Here is a 19288-nt window from a genome sequence, read left to right as displayed (position 1 = left end):
ACAGAATTCCAGGTTCACTGAACACGTGGTTAAATATGTTAAATTACGCCACATGTAGAGCTGCGTTTGAGTGTTGTCATTGTGATCGCTGCTCTCAGAGACGCTCAGAAATACTTCCGAGCGTGGACAAGACTTCTTTTAAAACGTGCCGGTGAAGTGAAATCTTCCACAGGAAGCACAGATGCATTTCTTTTCTATTCAAGTAAATATTCGAGCTTATGTGACAGATCTATGTATTTCTGTGTCAAAGAAACTTCAGTGTAAACTAAACTGAAAATGATTAAATTCAATTTAAACTAAACTATTGTTCATTTTTCTGGTTGAATTTTAAAGCTATAAGTGCAGCTGTTCCCTACAAACAATGTGCAGGTAAATAATAACCAGAGTTGTGCAGTCAGGAAGAGATGGAGGGTGTTTGTAGACAGAGCCAATGGGAGTTCAGTGTTTGCGTGTGTTTGCACATCAGTGTGTCTGAGTGTGTGTGTGTGTGTGTGTGTGTGGGGGGGGGGGGGGTTCGCCTCTCCTCTCTGCAGTGGACCTGTCGCACACAATACTTAGCACCAGATCAACCCCTCCCATCCCCGCACCCCCTCCCGCCTCTTCCCTATACTCTGTGTGGGATCAAGTCTCACTCGTCCACAGCCTTCATGTCTGACAGTACCGAGGATAGAAGAAGAGGAGGAAGACAGAGAGTGACGGCAGACACATTCTTCTGAGGTTTGGACGCACCCGGGGAAGTTTTTGTCCATGTCACCAGCAGACCTGACGCCAGGACAGCCATCAGCCTGCAGCAGAGCTCTTTGCCCTTTCCACGGATTAATTTAACTAGCCTGGGATTCCATGTAAGTGAAACTGCCCAACTTTCCCCGCGCCCCTTCAGTAATTTTGTCTTTTTATTTTTCAGCTTTTCTTGGTGTGTTTGAAATCCAAGTAGATTTTTTTTCCTGTGCATTAAAGTTCGCAAGACGACCAAAGTAAAAATTGAGAGGCTTCGTTAACGTTCTTCTGTGGGACGATTTGCACTTTTCCAAAATACACACGTTGTTTGTTCTTGGACAGAGTCAGAAGAATAAACCGTGAATAGCGCTTGGAACGCAAATAAAATCCCGTCTGCGTTCCTCACGAGCAGATCACTGTGCTGATGAAAAGCGACCGTTTGATGCTTCAGTTAAATCACAGAGAATGTTAACTTTATACACGGCCGGCGTGACGTGCTTCGAGTAAATCCGACAATTCGCACTTGGTACAAGAGAGCGGTGCTGTTTGCTGCAGCGCTTCTCCGTGGGTAGGTGTTCGAGGCCTGTTTTTCTTTTACCTCTATTTTTGTAATAACCAGAAAGATGATCATCTCGAAACGTGTTCAAACGACGGCGTGACAATATTTGAAAATGTGAAAAATATTTGTGAATGTGAGGAAAACTGATGGGAGGCTGCAGAGGCCCGAGGAAACCCCACGAACCCGCGGACATACACGCGCGCGGATACTCACAAGCTTCACTCTGTATAATCACACTGAAGGGAATCTTCAAGGAAACAGCAGCAACAACAACAATAATAATAATGCTATTATTATTATTGTTATTATTATTATTATTATTGTTCCACAAAATAATTTTGTTTCATTCCTTTAAAATAACAAAAAAGGGAAAGAGCGTGAAACTGTCACTACAGAATAAACAGATCAAAATGTTCGATCACTATAAGCTCGCGCTGTTTATATTATTATTATTATTATTATTATTATTATTATTATTCCACAAAATAATTTTGTTTAATTCCTTTAAAATAATAAAAAAGGGAAAGAGCGTGAAACTGTCACTACAGAATAAACAGATCAAAATGTTCGATCACTATAAACTCAGAAGCTCGCGCTGCTCATATTATTATTTTTATTGTTATTATTATTGTTGTTGTTGTTATCATTATAAACATGAAAATCAAAGCGATTGTTCTTTTTTAAATTTATAAATGACCATCTTAGCGTTGCCCCTGCAGGCCTGTACTTTATAGCCTTTTTTGCATATGTTTTCAGATCCGGACATATGAAAATACTTACTTGAATTTGTTTAATCGAAGTTCACGTTTGGCCTCAGGGCACAATGGAAATATTTTACACCCAGCCGAGGGCCGAGGTGCTCCGCTGAGAGGCCAAGGTTCCAGCACAATGACTTATCAACATGTTTACATTACTTTTGTGATCTGTCGAAGTAATAATAACAACAACAACAACAACAACAACAACAATACTAATAATACTACTACTAATAATAACAATAATAATAACAACAATAATACTAATACTAATACTACTACTACTACTACTACTACTACTACTACTAATAATAATAATAATACAGACTTGGAGTTGACTGTCATTTGTGCTCCATCTAATAATAAGAAGCAGATCGCACACTGTTCAAACACAACCTTTAGTTATAAATGGACCCAGATTCACGCGCGGGACTTAACCCGGCCGTCTGTGAATAAAATCGCGAGTGTTTAGTATTCCCCTGCAGGTCTGAATTTCTGTTAACTAAAGTTGCTTCGCAGACTGAGCTGAATGGGTGAAATGCATTTTTTATCGGGCCTAATAAATTCTTGATGTGGAAACGCTCTGTACTGATCACTGTCGAGAGCTTCTATTGGCTCGCCCAACCAATTATTCCTCCGTGATTCTGCTGCAGGACTTCATCGGCCTCGCTCCCTCAATCATATGCAAATGGCTGTTATAGGAGGGCAGAAATTAACATCTACAAACATTGGACCGAAATTCCATCTGCCGCCTCTTAGGAGGAGGAGGCCCTTAATAAGTTCTCAGACAGCAAAGTGACACACATCTTAATCAACTCTTAATCCCAGGAATTAATTCTCAACGCGTTTATGAATAATTCCCGGGCTAATGCCTGCTGTCCGTGGAAATGCAAGCACGCCGCCGCGCGCACTGCCAGATGGACCGCCAGAACTGCAGAAATGAGAGGATTCCACTTTTTCACAAGTATTTATTGTATTATCGTCAGCAGATATATGCTTTGAGCTCGATTTCACCAGGCTGCTACTCATGCAAAGCGCTTCTGCTCATGCAAACTGTTGATTTGCGTTTACTTCCTAGCAGGACCCCCGCCCGCCTCCTCCAGATTACCCGTGTTTTAGGCTTTGTTTCAAAGCTGAGGTAGAGGTTCGAGTGTGCTCCAGGAAAGAGCCGCGGTCTGTGTTAGAAAGCAGAGGTAAGATCCGTGAAAAAGTCTGCTCAGCTCAGTGGTTCGGTCACGGGAGGCTGTGCGGTCAGTGATTAGTCACACTGTCAGCTGCTGAGGCCCGGCCTGCTCGTTAGCTCGGTGATAGTTTGTTGGACATACTGAGCAGGGAGGGAGGATGAGGGCTTTTGATTTTACAAATATAATCGAGCCCTTCATGAGAAAGTGTGTGTGAGTGCTGGTGGGTGGGGCTGTGGCACGTTGTTTTGGACAAAATGACTGGCTTGCATCACCCGCACTCGCCCTCACTGCCGAGCCAGCCGGCCTCTCGGGCCTCTCAGCACCACATTGACAGCAGGCCCCGCGTCCATCCATCACTGCCACGGCGGATATAGTGCCCCAAACTAGCTCACTGTCATTTCTGGCCAAAATACCGGACCTTGCTGATACTAAACCTGGGCGGCTGTTGCTCTGTCGAGTCCATCGCCGTTTAAGTGGCGTCTGTGGAGGGCTGTTAGCTTTAAAACAGAGAAGTGGCTCAACAACAATCCAGCGCAAAGGTAAACATCCATTGATGGTCTGCTTTTCAAATGAAAAGAGTTCATTATCATATAAGCTGATTGCCTGAATTCATATCTTGTTGCAGTTTTTGCTGCTTTTGTTTGACTTTTACAGTGAAGCCTATAGATGGGCCTTGAATGTAAAAGTGTGTGTTTGTCGTTGTTAAGTCATCCCGTTAAAGAAAAGTTGGAAAATAAAACAGTAACTGATCTTTTTAACCCACCGTCCATGTCAGAGTCATTAATCCAAAGCACTGAGGTCTCGCCCCCCACCCCCGGGATCCAGCTGTAGCTTCCACGCAGTGCTCATTTTCCCGTCTGTTGTGAAATGTTGTCACCATTGTCACGGATGCTCAATAAAAAAAAGAGACTCAAGTCTTTTTTCTCTGAAGTGTAGCAAATGTTGGTGGTGATCACACGAACGTGCTTTTTAAAGGCTGAGAAACAGAAGTGGAAGAAAACGTTGATTCAGATGTGGCACATGTCGCACACCTTTCATCACAACATGTAGGTTGGCCTCAGCGCAGCATCACACCCGCTGACACGATGTGAAGAGGGAGCAGGAAGAAAATGCAGTTGTATGTTTTTGTGTGTTGTTGTGCCAAACAGCATTTGTTCTGTGAACGTTAGTGGAGGACATTTGCATTTGTCAGGCTGAGTTTGGCGTTGTGTGGTTCTTTCTGGGATTACATTTAGTATTCTTACTTGATTTTGTCTTATTAAGCTGACCTCTAAATATTAGGACTTTATGTCCTCTCTGTAGGAGTCTTTAGGTGTGTTTTGCATGGGGCTACAAATATATGCATAGACTCTTTAGGGCATTTCTGCCAAGAGAAACGGATTAGAACAATAGAATAAAGACAAAACAAGAAAAACTCCATGTGGTCACTGGTTCTACCTCCCATATTTCAAGAGTAGAGTATAGATGAGTGACAAATTAAAAGAAAACCATTGCTACATGTTGAGCCACCACACACACCCAGATTTCTTCAGTGCTCCTTATTGTAAAGATGAAGCTCTCCTGGGAGCTGGAACTTCATCTTGCTCGTTTAGTGTTTGATAGTAGAGCGTAATGTCTGCCAAGCTGGTCTAAAATCTCCTGTAGGTGTTTAACTGACTCCAGATGGAGCGACTGTAATGACCATAACACGCGATTCAGATCATTTTCATCTGCATTAAGCATTAAGTGAGCCATCACATCATATGGATGGAGGCACGGTCCTCCTGGAAGAGACCAGTCCGGTCAGGATAACCATTTCATTTTGACAAAAAGGTCAGAACAACTTTGAGCCCTTTTCTCAAACTTCTTTTCAGGCCATTGCTTTTAATGAATTCCTACCATAAAACAGGGGATAGTGTTTAATCCATGTTAGCAGTGGGATGGTGGTCTTTGATGCAACACCGCAGTCCGAGCCCTCTGATTTAACTCTAGCAGAATGTCAGGCCTGGCATAGTGGCAAACAGAGGACAGGGAAACACATTCGTGATGGAGGGGCTGAGGAGAGGTGGGGGTCACAAATACCCGTTCGCCTGGAAATCTAAATGTGCTGCTTCTAAGTATAAAGCTTGTAACCACAACGTTAACTACACACAGACACTGGCAACATCAAACGGGGAGCAGCCGTATCATCTTTTTAAACCTCTGATGACATGGATTCGCTGACAGTAGCCTCAAGACCTGCTCTGAATTTTCACTCACTAACCGAACGTGGAAAATGCAAAGTCAATCAAAAAGACGAGTAAACATTGGCACCGTGCTGAGTTTAGGGTGGGTCTTTATCCCTTTGATTCCCTTTTCTTTGATTTGATTGAGTCCAGCACTTTGCAGCTGACAGTAACATCGATGAGCCTGCACTGATCCGCTCGCTTCAGGACCGTTTCTACTGGCTTCATTTCTGAACCAGCATTTTGTGATTAAACCAAATCCTGTTTTCACCTCAAAGCCACAAATCATCCCATCGTTTTCTATAACTGCATTTTCAAAATCAGCTGCTTTCAGATTAATAAAACAGTGACCGACACTTTGACCTCACTGTCTTAAGTTTGTCTTGGAAATGTCATAGTGTGTTTTACAGCCAGACCTCTACAGCGCTCCCTGTGTATCCCAAAATAGAGCCAATTCAAGGCAGGTCTACTTATAGCTGCTTGTGTCAGCCTTCTATACAGGGGATCATAATCATAACCACAACCGAGTGTGAAAGGAAAGCTTGGAGAGAGAAGAGAGCATGTATCGACAAGTACAACAAATACACACAGACCCACATGAAACACTGTGATTCAGAGGGTGATACAAAGATGTCAGGTGATCCTCAGATGCAAAGATGATTGTATGCACATGATGAACCACACTGTGTGTTTGATTTGATGCACTTCAAGTCAGAGTATTTGATAATATTTTTGAATTTTTCACGATTATGAAAACTCAGTCCCTTCCTTTTTACATTAAAGAAAGGAGTTGTGCACAACACATGATGTTGGTAACATCAGTATTTTATCAGCTCTGTATGGATTATGGCAGCTGGACATGAGTCATAAATATAAAACTGGAGAAAACATGGATAAATGTTTGAACGGAGTCACGACTGTCCCTGCAGTAAGACAACATTAAAGAAGGATAATCATCTGAAATCAACACTGCAAACAATAAAGTAACAATATTACAAAATGATGAAAATGTTCTTGGAAATAAAATATTTAAAAAGGTAAAATCGTCTTTCTGTTGGTAGAATTGTAGATTTATCAGATGATAATTGTGGTCGCTGACCTTTAGGCCGCTGTTTCTTTCTTTATGCTGACTGCAGGTGGTGAAAAGTGTTCTGACCGTGTCTTTCGCTCCGTGTGTGTCTGTGTGCAGAGCCTGGTTATGGATTTTAACCTTCTGACGGACGGTGATCCCCGCAGCCCGGCGCTGTCGCTCTCAGACTCCGGGACCCCGCAGCATGACCCGGGATGTAAAGGCCTGGACCAGAGCGGTCAGTCTGATCTCTGTCTGACACATGACTGATGCACTGCGCAAATGTACGACTAAATGGTTTATTAGTTTACTCTAACAGCGAGATGATATTTCCGTGAAGATGACTGGAAAAGAAACTGGTGGTTTTCTGCTTTTTCTGCGGGCTGTTGTGTCTGCTGACCTCGAGTGTAATGTCATTACAGAAGTGAAGAAAGGCTCGGAGTGTTGCGCTGCGAGTGGAATTACATTCTGAGCCTTTTTCATTTGCGGGTGATTTGTGTCGGCGCAGACTCTCTAGGCCCAAACTCAGGCCGATGATAAGCTCTAATCAAACGTCGCTCAATCCGACTTTGAATATGAAAATGAACCGCCGAACAATCAAACGTAATTCTCGCCGTGGACGCGCACCGGACCGGTTGCGGCCGTCGCCACATTTCTGTGTTTAATCACCAAAGCGACGAAGAACAGCTTCCCGTCAACTCTTCCGCCAATTTCTACGTGACCGTGAGACGGACGGACACCGAGAGGCGGCGGCTTCAGTTCCGTTCTTACAGAGAAACAAACTGTGTTTGATGAAGCTGCCACTCATCTTCGCTATAAAAAAAATTAACCCACTGAAATTTTTATACGTTTCACAGACTTGCGTGACGTGACCGGTCGTACATAAGAATCATCGTCTCCGCTCTCTAAGGTCTGATCTGAACCCAGACACCCGTCTGCCAGTCCGTGTCAGTGCCGTGAGGCTGTGTGTTTATGTGTGTGTAACCCAATCTAATGGCTCCACTCCGCCACGAGATCCGTGGCACTAACAAACTGTCAAACACGCGCTATTCTAAAGAGAAATACGGCGCTCCCTCCGCAGCACCTGCTGTCGCCTTTTGTTCTCCTGCTTCTGTCACATTTCTCATCCAGTTAAAACTGCTTATTATTATAATAATAAATCAAAGAAAGCTTTTAGTTTGAAGGTAAAACTCAGTGTTTAAAGTTCAAAATCTAAATCACACAATTTATGAATTACAAGCCTTTACTCCACAATCAAAACCCAAAATAACTCTACTTCATAAACAATGAATACATTGATGCCAGGTCACTCATGGAAATGAGATTTTAATCTCTATGAGATTTTTTACCTGGATAAATAAAAGACTAATAATAATAATTATAATAATAATAACATTAAAGTCTGGTTTAAAGAAATTGTCTTTTGCAATAAAACATGTCATAACTTCCATTTACCCCACACACACACACACACACACACACACACACACACACACACACACACACACACACACACACACACACACACAGGCTATTTTATATATATGCGTGTGTGTGTTACTTTCAGTTTAATGTTCACGTGATCATGAACAAAACATACAACCTTAAGCTCTGTTATTCTGGAGAATAGGTTGCCACACCTCACCACACCGAGCTGACGCCTATGCTGCAGGCGTAACTGAACGAGTGTGCGGTGCTACTGGACGCTTTCTCTCTGGATAAAAGGCTCCACTCCTGTAAAACCTGACTGGCTTCTGAAAGCTGGGATCTGGACTCGTCTACGTTTAGCAGCTCATGTCTTTTTCTTCTTTCTGTGAATGCATCTTGCTCTTTGTTTTTTTTCCCAGCTGTTGAAAAGTAATTTGGTTAAAAGCTTCTTGAAGTTGTTTTCCGTATTAAAATCTCAGAGAGGCTGACCTGGAAGGACTTTGTCATGTCGGCACATTATCAGTCCGATTGCTCCTATTGTCCGTCGCTGCATTACTCTAAAAGTCGCTGCCCTTTCGTCCGTATTGTGTTATAGATTCTGGCCTTAAGTGACAGCTTACCCAGTGTCAGTTTACTGCCAGATAGCAGCTTCAGCTTATTCATTTGGTCGGTGGTCCCTTGGAGCCTGCTTTTAAACCCTGCTGATCATTTTGAACTGCTCCCAGAGAGCTAAGCCCTCACCAAACAGAGCCCAACCTGCCCTCGTCACAAAAGCCTGATCCACAGGATTAACTGGCCAACTAATTTCACTTCTTTCTGTGAGGTCCTCAAATTGCAGGAGTCAGATCTGTCAGAGAGGAGGCCTGGCAGACATAACATGCAGTCCCTTAAACACTGCACTGGGGGCGAAATGCAATCACTCTGTTCTCCTGCACATCTCTGACCATAATGCACTGTTTGCAGGCATTCCCTGCAGGCAACACGATGTTAGGTTCTGGGACAGAGCGATACCATCTGATGATTCTCTCACATTATTATCCAGTCAGTTTCAGCTGGTCTGGATAGTGCCGGAGCCATCCAGCATGAAAGGTGTCAGAAAAATGTTTCCAGTGTCTCTAGCTCTCTCCGAAGCCAGCAAAATCCCCATTTTGGGAAATCACTGTCCTACGGCATTCGGATGATTTCCCAGAAAAGAACCTGAGCGTTCAGTTTTTCTGGTGTCTATATTCAAACAAGTAGGACATGTTTATAAAATAATAAAGTACATTTCCTGTGGTTTTTCACTCTCAATCTTTTCTTAATGATTATTAATGGATGCTGGAAGCGCATCAAAAATACACAAGTTCAAATGCAGAGATGGTCATGGAAGTGATGCGTGGTTGCTGTGCGACAACCCAGCAGCAACCCTGAAACAGCAGCTGTACTGCTGAAGCTTTAGGATGCAGGAAACCCAAAACTCAGGCATAAACCGAACTGGGAACAGTAAGAACAGAAGCACACACAGCACAGCCTGGGTGTAAGGACACGACAAGGAACAGAGGAAAGGTAAGGGCGCAGAGAAAACACCTGGGGGACACAATCCACTAATGAGCCAAGAAAGCCAAAGCCCAGTGTGACACACATGGAAACAGGGACTATCAAAATAAAACAGGAAACGCACGAGCTCGGCATGGACAAAAAGGTAAACAAACAGACTTCTGGAGACGGATACACGTGAACAGACTAAATACAAGAGAAGTGACACAGGAGCAAGGGAACCCCGAGAGCACTTAACCAAACACAAAGTAAGACGTGGAAGTATGATAACAGAAGCACAGGCAAGGATGGCCTCTGTAATCACAACGTGGAACGGACTCTGAATGTCAGGAATACAAGTCCGAACAGAGCCGGGCCGCGGCACTCCTTATGTTCACGCACACTTCCAGAGAAACACTTTATTTTTATGATCCGGGGCAACAGGAAGAGCAGTTTGTAAATATCACAAAAAAGAAAACAACAACAAATAAAAACATTAACACTGCTTCTGCCAACTATTTAACACACAATATGACTATAACAAATATCACTGATGTTAAAGTCTGTTTCTGTGTTACTCGGACGTTAGCTTGCATGTTCGTTTTGTGACATTACTTAAAGTGAAAACACTTCAGATTTATCTACATAAAACCACTTTGTTTCCTAATTTATACAAATTTAAAATTTGCACGTTAATTTGCACATGTTAACTTCACTGCATAACAAAACTGGATCTGTTTGCACTGGTATAATGGTTAAATGGGTCCAGTCAGATGGGTGCTTGAAGCCTGACTCCTCCTGTAGCCTCTCACTCAGTGTTTGAGTATTAGAGAGTACTTAGACATGGATGTAGGAGGGACATGACTGTATGTATGACTGGATGACCTTTACTTGAAAGGTACCATGTGACCACCATTTACCAGTTATAAATGAGATGACTGTGGGTATAAAATGAAAACCATTTGTTAACTTCCTGAGTACGAGTCAGAAAAGCATAGATGCTGAATGAACTGAGAAACCAGCAAACACTCTTGTTTTCATGTATTTTACTTAAAGGTTACAGTCAATAAATGTTTTATACATATTTACACATTTCTGTTATTTGAGAAACGAGTTCCTCCTTGTAGGTGTGGTGCTGATTACAGTGATGTACAGCAGGTGTAGTTGGTGTTAAATGACTTCTTATGGATTTGTTGATTAATGCTGATCAGTTTTATTGGCCTTTATTACTTACAGCGAACATATGACAGAAATCTGAGTCACTGTGTCCACAGCTGCTTTCATGTGGTCTTGAGTAGAGTACAGTTATGACTGTGAGCTGATTTGCATCGTCAGCCACGGCAACATGCAGTTATATGCATGTTTCTTCCTTTTAAAAAACGGGTATGTTTAATTCTAATCATTACTGTACAGTCATGTATGAACCTTCACGACCAGCCGTTTGATAGTCTATAGAGTCGTTGCTGTCACTTCCTCCTTGTGTCTCATGCAATGTGTTATACCCTGTGTGTCTGTAGACACAGAGAAATCCCAGCAGAACCAGCTGGACGAGTCCAGCGCCGAGGACGGCTCTCTGAAGAAGAAGCAGCGGCGGCAGAGAACACACTTCACTAGCCAGCAGCTGCAGGAACTGGAGGCCACCTTTCAGAGGAACCGCTACCCTGACATGAGCACCAGAGAGGAGATTGCAGTATGGACCAACCTCACCGAGGCTCGGGTCAGGGTGGGTACATGAGTGCTGTCATGGTGGGGAGAGGGAAGCCCTGACTGTATTTTGTTCCAGTATAGGTGACAAGGCTGCACAACATGTTTCCAAGCATTTCCCTGCATTAACGTTTGGTGGCCTTTGACTGTGTCCCCCAAGTGTGCAAACTTATTAACTGTGACCTCTGCAAACCACAACTTTAGTGCCATTGTCAAGCTTGGCAAAGTTAAACCTGCTACTTCTAAGTGTGCGTTCACAGTGACTGCAGCACTGCGTGAAAAATCGTGATCTCCTTAATTTGAATGGCGTCAGCCTGCACAGGAGAAGGCAGAGTGCAGAGCTCAGGCAAATAAGATGCAGACGTCTCGTCACAACATGTTGTTGTCCAGCAAGTCTATGAGCCAGTCCCACAGATGAGTCTGTGATGGGCTACTGTTCATAAACAATAGTGACAAATGGACTCTGACATATTACTCTGCTTTTACTTCAGGGTGGAATTATTCTTATTCTAATTTCATCAAGTGAAACGAGCCTTTTTAGCTTTGTTGGCTCTTCAGAGTTTGAACCAAGTTTCTTCTGATTGGCTGCAGGTGGGAAGGTTTGTGTGCACACAGCACGAGCTGAAAGGACCACATCAGAAATATCTCCCTCACTTTGTGCACCTCCAAAAATTCAAAGGCAGAAAAGTGTCTTTGCAATCTGGGGGGTTTAATCCTGTCGGATCTTCATCTGCTCAGGAAAACACTTTACTCTGTAATACTGATTGTAATCTTTAAAATTTATGTTCATCTGTAAAGCTGGGGCAGAATTCATGATTTTAGCACAACTCAAGAACGGGATACGTCAGTCTTCTGTGTGCACCGTGCTATTCAATGTTGAAATATGTCATTAACAAATCTGCCCCCATGGATGTGACTCCATGTAATTAGCTGGGTAAAACATTTTGTTCCCTTCACCAAAGCGTGAGTTTGGACAATAAACCTAAATGTTAGGATGTGGCCACACCCACTGGTTTGGTCATTGTAGCTATATGAAGCAGGAGGACACACATTGTGATGGATGACAATACAATCGCTGGCCTGCCTGACAAGTAATGGATCAAATTAATGTTGGCTGTAGGAAAGGTCACATAGCACGCACGCTTGGCTGATATTTGGAAAGGACAATAGAGCGCACATCGTGTCGTTCCTAACGTCCATCGGTGGAATCTAAAAACTCTCGATGCGGACCGTTGAAGCAGATTCCTCCATGTTCCAAAGATTTCATCTGTCAGTGTGATTCGTGTGATTTGTCAGGGAGCTATTGTTAAACATCAAAGCTGGCTGTGCTGTGCCAGTTTTTACTTAAAGTGACTTTAAAGCGAGGCAATGACAGTCATGTTTCCAACTAAAACATGTATTTCAGGATGTTGTGCGTGTGGGAACAATCACTGTGGATCCGAAACAAAGTGGTTTTGTGGCACAACCTGCCCCCGGTGTGCGGTAACCATCCAGTGTAGTTGTAGGATCTGGTTTTGTGTGCAAAGTTCACCGTAGCAATCACAGTTAGTTTAAATATGTCTGTGAAGGTTCTCAGTCATCACAGTCTAAGGAGCCCGGAAAGAAAAAAAGAGTCTGGACTTGTTTGAGTTACTCATAGTGCAGCTTACAGAGCGCTAAAACATTTCATCTGTAAATGTTCACACAAAACAAAAGTTTGATTTTGTTGCCTTTCAAAGTAAGTTTTAGAACTTCTATGTGCTTCATTCTTGTGCAATGAGGCTCTCCTCTCTGCAGGATGAGGAAAATGGTTGACTCTTTAAAAATGTGCGGTCACATGACCCACTTCCTCTATGGTTTCGTAGAAACAGGGCGTGGCACAGATCACCCCACTGTTGATAAGACGGATTCTTGGGTAAAGAGCGAACTGATCATAAAGAACTTCTACGTGATGCATTATTGGTTTTCATTTCATTTTGGATCAGCGTGATCTACACTGACTGTATGTTGAACTGAACGCTGACATCAGCAGATTAGCAGACTCATATTTTTGGATTTGAAATGTGAAATACACCCCATGAAATACACTCCGCATCAGGGCGTGGCCGGCCTTACACTTTCATGTTCTTGTCATGGCTTTGTGTCAGTCTTAAATTAAAAATTATAATCAAATGTTCAGAGACTCGGACAAATCCAAGGTTGGTTTCAGTGCAGGAGATTTAAATTGACTGTCGGTGGCATATTCAGCGGCAGGTAAGTGGGACTTTAGTCGGGGCGTGCGGTAAATCAGTGCTGATAATGATGCTGGATGAGAAACGTTTGTACAACTCAGTGAATGTTGGTGGATGGCAGCACATTTTGTAAAGACATCCAAAGTATTAGATGTAATGATGATGTAAAGTGCTACATGCCAGTACTCGCCTTAAATCTATTGCAAACATTGTTGATTCCTGGTCTAAGGAGAGTTAAAACCTAACAGATAAATGAAGCTTTTAACCTGCTTGTGTGGCTTAATAGAGTCGAGGTCTCAGAGGTCAGCACGTTTGGTCTCTTACTCTAAAGATGAGACTAAATTGAATAAACAGCTCCCAACAGTCAGGAGTGCTCTGGGTTTGCTAAACCTGTAAACTAAAGCTGGCAGTTGTTGAGCGGGTTGCTGTGAAACCTGATTATTGTTTGGTAGGTTTGGCTTTCTGACAGCTCGGGTCAGTCAGGTGACGCACTAAAGACGGGCCCAGTCTCTGCACTGGTAGATGTGTCAACAGACGAAACTGGGTCAGAGTTTCTGTGGTGACTATTTTTCAGGCACAGACAAAAAGTAACAAAGTGGAGTACGGTAACCAGTCCATCTCATCAAATGTGTCTCACTGTGGTTTCAGAGGGATCGTTGGATTTGTGTATTTATTTCAGCAAAAGACGCATAAAAGTGAAAAAAACCTCTCTCAGAAACCTTCAAACAGCATTGCAGACGACTCTCACAAGCTTGTCCTGACACTTCTCTGTTACTGTAGGATCGGGTGATGCACAGCATGCACCAACACAGAGGTTCAGGAGGATTAAAGCAGCAGAAAACGTGAATATGACAGACATGTGGTTCTGAACAGATCACCAGGAAGCAAATATAAAGTGTTTTTCACAGACATGTAGTCACAAAGCGCTGTGCATCACAAATGAAAACGACAGGAATAATGACAATAAACTCATAGGAAATACAGTTAATAAGATAAAAAAAAACAAAACAAGGAAAAATACAGAAAAAAATAAATTCAAACAAAACAGAATAAAGAAACAAAAATGTTTGTAAGGACTTTGAGTCCATAGAGTCAGCTGAACAAAGTCTTTGTGCTGAAAAGCTCCGTCACCCCGAGCTTCAAGGGTAGACCGCCCGCAGGGGCGAGACGGGAATTAAAATATATATTTATATATATGTAAAATAATTTAAAAATGACTTCTAAAATCTGCAGGAAGCCAGTGTAAAGAGTATAAAATAAGAGCACTGAAGCACATTACTGATCTGGCAGTGGTATTTTCTATAGCTTGGAGATGTGACAGAGAAGTGGCTGAGTGGAGCGTCACAGTCATCTGTGCACGATATCAGAAATATATGCACAATTTTCTCCGGTTCAGCCGAGGAAACTCGAGCTCACAGTTTAGTGTTGCTTAATGAAAGAAACGGGGATGTGAAATAGCGTTTACATGTCAATCAGAGTGAATCAGATATTACACCAAGTATTTATATGGATGGTGGAGTGTGTCAAACACCATTGTTCTGCAAAGTTTGTCCAGAAATGTAGCTACAGAAGAACTCCTCTCATTTTGAAAAACCCTAGATTTGAATTTTCCACTAAAGCTTTAATCCGATATATATCCTCCAAATATAGGGCCATAAAAGCACCAATGTGACGCTTGCCCTTCCCTGACATTTCTTTCATTGAGATTTCGCAATTCAAATAAGTGAATTATGAGTTTTAATAAGCCTTTCCTAATATGACTGTTTGACAGTACACTTACTGTCTGTGATCATCACGTATTTCAGAGACTGTGGGTTCGTGCGCACACAATATTACTGAGTATTTGACAGAGAGTTATGGTTAAGAGACAGTTTCTAACTTTCTTGGTCCTTCGCTTTTGTCTTTGTTATTGAAATAAAATTATGAGTGAAACTGTTAGACGTCAACTTTCAGATAAATTACATCTTCCTGTCTGTGGCATTTCATGCTGTGTGTTTCTCTACAGTTTAACCTTTTCTACCCTCAACATTACCTGTTGGCTCTGTCATTGCAAATGAACTTTCATGTAACTTCCACAAAACAATAAAAAACAAAAAGAATAAAAGTTTTTTAATTAGAGCTAGTCTTAATTTGATGTAGCAGCTAAAATAAGTATTAAAATGTTACCAGTTTTCTAAGTAAATATATTTGTAAATGTGATACAACAACACATATAAAAGGTGTCACACAAGGAACATCTCATGATCTCAAGACCTCTGCAGCCTCACTGCTGCAAAACATACTGATGGCGTTGGTTAAAGAAGAAAGGACTGAAGGTGCCAGCGAGCACTGTTGGGGCCATAATCACCATAACCACGTTTATAATGACACAAATTGCCAGATATTTATGAAACTATTCTTTTTAGTGAGATATAGCCTTCATGCTGTTCTTTAAACCAAAATATGTTATGGAAATATGAGCATGCTGTGCAGCACTGAGAAAGCTTACATGCTGGAGTTGTAACAATGTTTGAAAAATCTCAAAATAAAATATATATGAACTTATATTTGTATGATTATACAAACTACGATTCTGAGCCCAGTGCAGAATTGTCAGGTATAGTGTTCCCACAGTGTTCCCACAGTGTTCACATAGTGTTCACATAGTGTTCCCACAGTGTTCACATAGTGTTCCCACAGTGTTCCCACAGTGTTCACATAGTGTTCACATAGTGTTCCCACAGTGTTCACATAGTGTTCCCACAGTGTTCCCACAGTGTTCACATAGTGTTCCCACAGTGTTCCCACAGTGTTCACATAGTGTTCACATAGTGTTCCCACAGTGTTCACATAGTGTTCCCACAGTGTTCCCACAGTGTTCCCAGTGTTCCCACAGTGTTCACATAGTGTTCCCACAGTGTTCCCACAGTGTTCACATAGTGTTCCCACAGTGTTCCCAGTGTTCCCACAGTGTTCACATAGTGTTCCCACAGTGTTCCCACAGTGTTTCCACAGTGTTCCCACAGTGTTCCCACAGTGTTCCCAGTGTTCCCACAGTGTTCACATAGTGTTCCCACAGTGTTCCCACAGTGTTTCCACAGTGTTCCCACAGTGTTCACATAGTGTTCCCACAGTGTTCACATAGTGTTCACATAGTGTTCCCACAGTGTTTCCACAGTGTTCCCACAGTGTTCCCATAGTGTTCCCACAGTGTTCCCACAGTGTTCCCATAGTGTTCCCACAGTGTTCCCACAGTGTTTCCACAGTGTTCCCACAGTGTTCCCATAGTGTTCCCACAGTGTTCCCATAGTGTTCCCACAGTGTTCCCACAGTGTTTCCACAGTGTTCCCACAGTGTTCCCATAGTGTTCCCACAGTGTTCCCATAGTGTTCCCATAGTGTTCCCACAGTGTTCCCAGTGTTTCCACAGTGTTCACATAGTGTTCCCATAGTGTTCCCGCAGTGTTCCCACAGTGTTTCCACAGTGTTCCCACAGTGTTCCCACAGTGTTCACATAGTGTTCACATAGTGTTCCCACAGTGTTTCCACAGTGTTCCCACAGTGTTCCCATAGTGTTCCCACAGTGTTCCCAGTGTTTCCACAGTGTTCCCATAGTGTTCCCACAGTGTTCCCATAGTGTTCCCATAGTGTTCCCACAGTGTTCCCAGTGTTTCCACAGTGTTCACATAGTGTTCCCACAGTGTTCCCGCAGTGTTCCCACAGTGTTCCCATAGTGTTCCCACAGTGTTCCCACAGTGTTCCCTTCCAAACTGGCAGATGTACAAACATCCAGAATGACCACACAGTGATATCTGTGAGTTAGGAGATGCTGAGCATTGTGTATTGTCCTAATTATGATGAGTTATGTATACCTGTGTTTAATGGAATTGTCTGGGTTTATTAATGACGACAGAATAAAACAGTGTTTTGGGGTTACAATACATATACGTATATGTATGTTTTTATAGATGTTCCAAAAATGTAACAAATACAGACAAAATGTAAGGTTTTCTTCTGAAAAGAAGGCAGCTGTAACGATTCACTGTCTGAGCTTGTTTGTCTGATGGTTTCTGTGCAACCTGACTGTGGAGCTGCAGCTTTCACGAGTAACTGAAGGATTTAAACCAGGAAAGTGAAGCCAAAAAAGAGAATTCAGAACATGTCCAGCTGTGTTTGTGAAAAAAGAACGTTTTGGATGCCAAAACAATGTTCTTATGCCTCACACTGACCTGTTCATACACACACTGTATGAACTGTAACATATAACTAGCTATTTTTGTGCGTCCTAGGTATGGTTCAAGAACCGGCGTGCCAAGTGGAGAAAGCGCGAGAGGAACCAGCAGGCAGAGTTATGCAAAAATGGCTTCGGTGCCCAATTCAATGGACTCATGCAGCCCTATGATGACATGTACACGGGTTATTCCTATAACAACTGGGCCACCAAGAGCCTAGCAGCAAGCAGCCCACTCTCTGCCAAGAGCTTCCCATTCTTTAACTCAATGAATGTAAGCCCCCTGTCATCCCAGCCCATGTTCTCCCCACCAAGCACCATCCCCTCCATGAACATGGCCTCTAGCATGGTGCCCACAGCAGTAGCTGGAGTTCCTGCTACGAGCCTCAACAACCTGGGCAATCTCAACAACCTCAACAGTCCCTCAGCACTCAACTCGGTAGCAGTGACCGCAGCCACCTGCCCCTACGCCACCACAGCCAGTCCCTACATGTACAGAGACACCTGTAACTCCAGTCTGGCCAGCCTGCGGCTCAAGGCCAAGCAGCACACCAATTTCGCCTATCCAGCAGTGCAGAACCCCGTGTCCAACTTGAGCCCCTGTCAATATGCTGTGGACCGGCCAGTATGAACTAGAAACTCTGACTCAGTCAACCAGCTGTAAACTCACTGCTACCCCACTTCACATCTCCTTAGTTCCATCTGTAACGTGGCCGATGCACAGCAGACTGCCAGCTTGTGTGTTCATGGTACACAATAAGAGTTATCTCCACAACTGACACAACAAATAGACGTGTTCAGATGGACCACTGCGCTTTGTCGCTGAACTGACCAACTGCTTCAAATGATTTTTAAATATTATTGTTCCTTTTCATTTTTGCCTTCTTTTGAACTGCATGATTAGAATAAATGTAGAAACCAAGGCTAAAGAAAACAAAGATGCTGCAACTGGACTGCTGCTGGCCCACAAAACCCTTTGAGCTGCAGTCTTCGCTGCAAAGACAACTGGAAGATGTATATAGTTGAATTTTTCTGTTTGTTTTGTATGTGAAAAATATATCAAATGTAGTACGGATGACAGGAGCATGTTCTACAAATACAAAGGCCTAGTTTGATGTTCTATGAGCACATTCTTTAAGAACTTTATTGTGAATTCCTCGACCGTTGAAGGATCATAGGTCAAAGGTCGGCTTGGAGAGGTGACAGGTTAGTCCTGAAATACGAGCACAACCTCGAATTTAAACAAACAAACACACACACACATGCACCAGAATGAGCAAGAAGTTTCAAGTAAATATAAAAAGCCATTGAGTATATAGATTTGTGTGGTGTTATACAAAGAAAGTCCATGACTGTAAACATGTATGTAAGAGTGCAGTTGTTATAACAAAAAACCAAACAAAAAACAAGCGAGCTTTCTTCCTGGTGTAGCCTGCTTTGTCTCATTCATGAACCAATTAAAGGATCCGATTCTATGAACCGTGGAGAGCATCTATCACTCCGTTTCTCTCATTTCAAAGACGTGACACGAACTAAAACATGCTGTTCTCAAAGCAATGTGCATGATGTGATGGAAACAGACTCACCTCAGCAGCAAGTAGCAGGCTGGAAGAGAGTTCGATGGGAAATAGTGCTCACTGATATGTTTGACCTACAGTGTGAGTGGTGCCCACAGGAGATCCAGTAACGCTGAGAGAATTCACAGAGACGCTGCCAGTATTATATAAAGGCTTT

The 19288-nt window shown here is 42.8% G+C and overlaps 1 protein-coding gene across 2 annotated transcripts; it reads left to right on the top strand.

The window, feature by feature from the left end:
• The first annotated feature begins 639 nt into the window (after positions 1 to 639).
• Positions 640 to 19057, top strand: pitx3 (paired-like homeodomain 3). Of its 2 annotated transcripts, none has more exons than XM_080869183.1 (4): positions 640 to 842; positions 6556 to 6726; positions 10949 to 11154; positions 17613 to 19057. In XM_080869183.1, the coding sequence occupies exons 2-4, from the start codon at positions 6618 to 6620 to the stop codon at positions 18183 to 18185; spliced, it is 888 nt and encodes a 295-aa protein (XP_080725309.1). In that variant the 5' UTR covers positions 640 to 842; positions 6556 to 6617; the 3' UTR covers positions 18186 to 19057. The 2 variants fall into 2 exon arrangements, with proteins under 2 accessions (XP_080725309.1, XP_080725310.1); XM_080869184.1 differs by having other exon boundaries at positions 806 to 842; positions 6609 to 6726.
• The last annotated feature ends 231 nt before the right edge of the window (positions 19058 to 19288 follow it).

The sequence above is a fragment of the Rhamphochromis sp. 'chilingali' genome, assembly GCF_963969265.1.
Source record: "Rhamphochromis sp. 'chilingali' genome assembly, chromosome: 20".
In the NCBI taxonomy this organism is placed as follows: domain Eukaryota; kingdom Metazoa; phylum Chordata; class Actinopteri; order Cichliformes; family Cichlidae; genus Rhamphochromis; species Rhamphochromis sp. 'chilingali'.
Note: the sequence above shows the minus strand (reverse complement) of the source record. Positions and strands in the feature narration are given on the sequence as shown.

Excerpts from the sequence above, each read along its gene's own strand:
- pitx3 (XM_080869183.1), top strand. The coding sequence starts at position 6,618 with ATGGATTTTAACCTTCTGACGGACGGTGATCCCCGCAGCCCGGCGCTG. Across the intron at positions 6,727-10,948 it reads TAAAGGCCTGGACCAGAGCG|ACACAGAGAAATCCCAGCAG; the intron begins GTCAGTCTGATC and ends GTGTGTCTGTAG. Across the intron at positions 11,155-17,612 it reads TCACCGAGGCTCGGGTCAGG|GTATGGTTCAAGAACCGGCG; the intron begins GTGGGTACATGA and ends TGTGCGTCCTAG.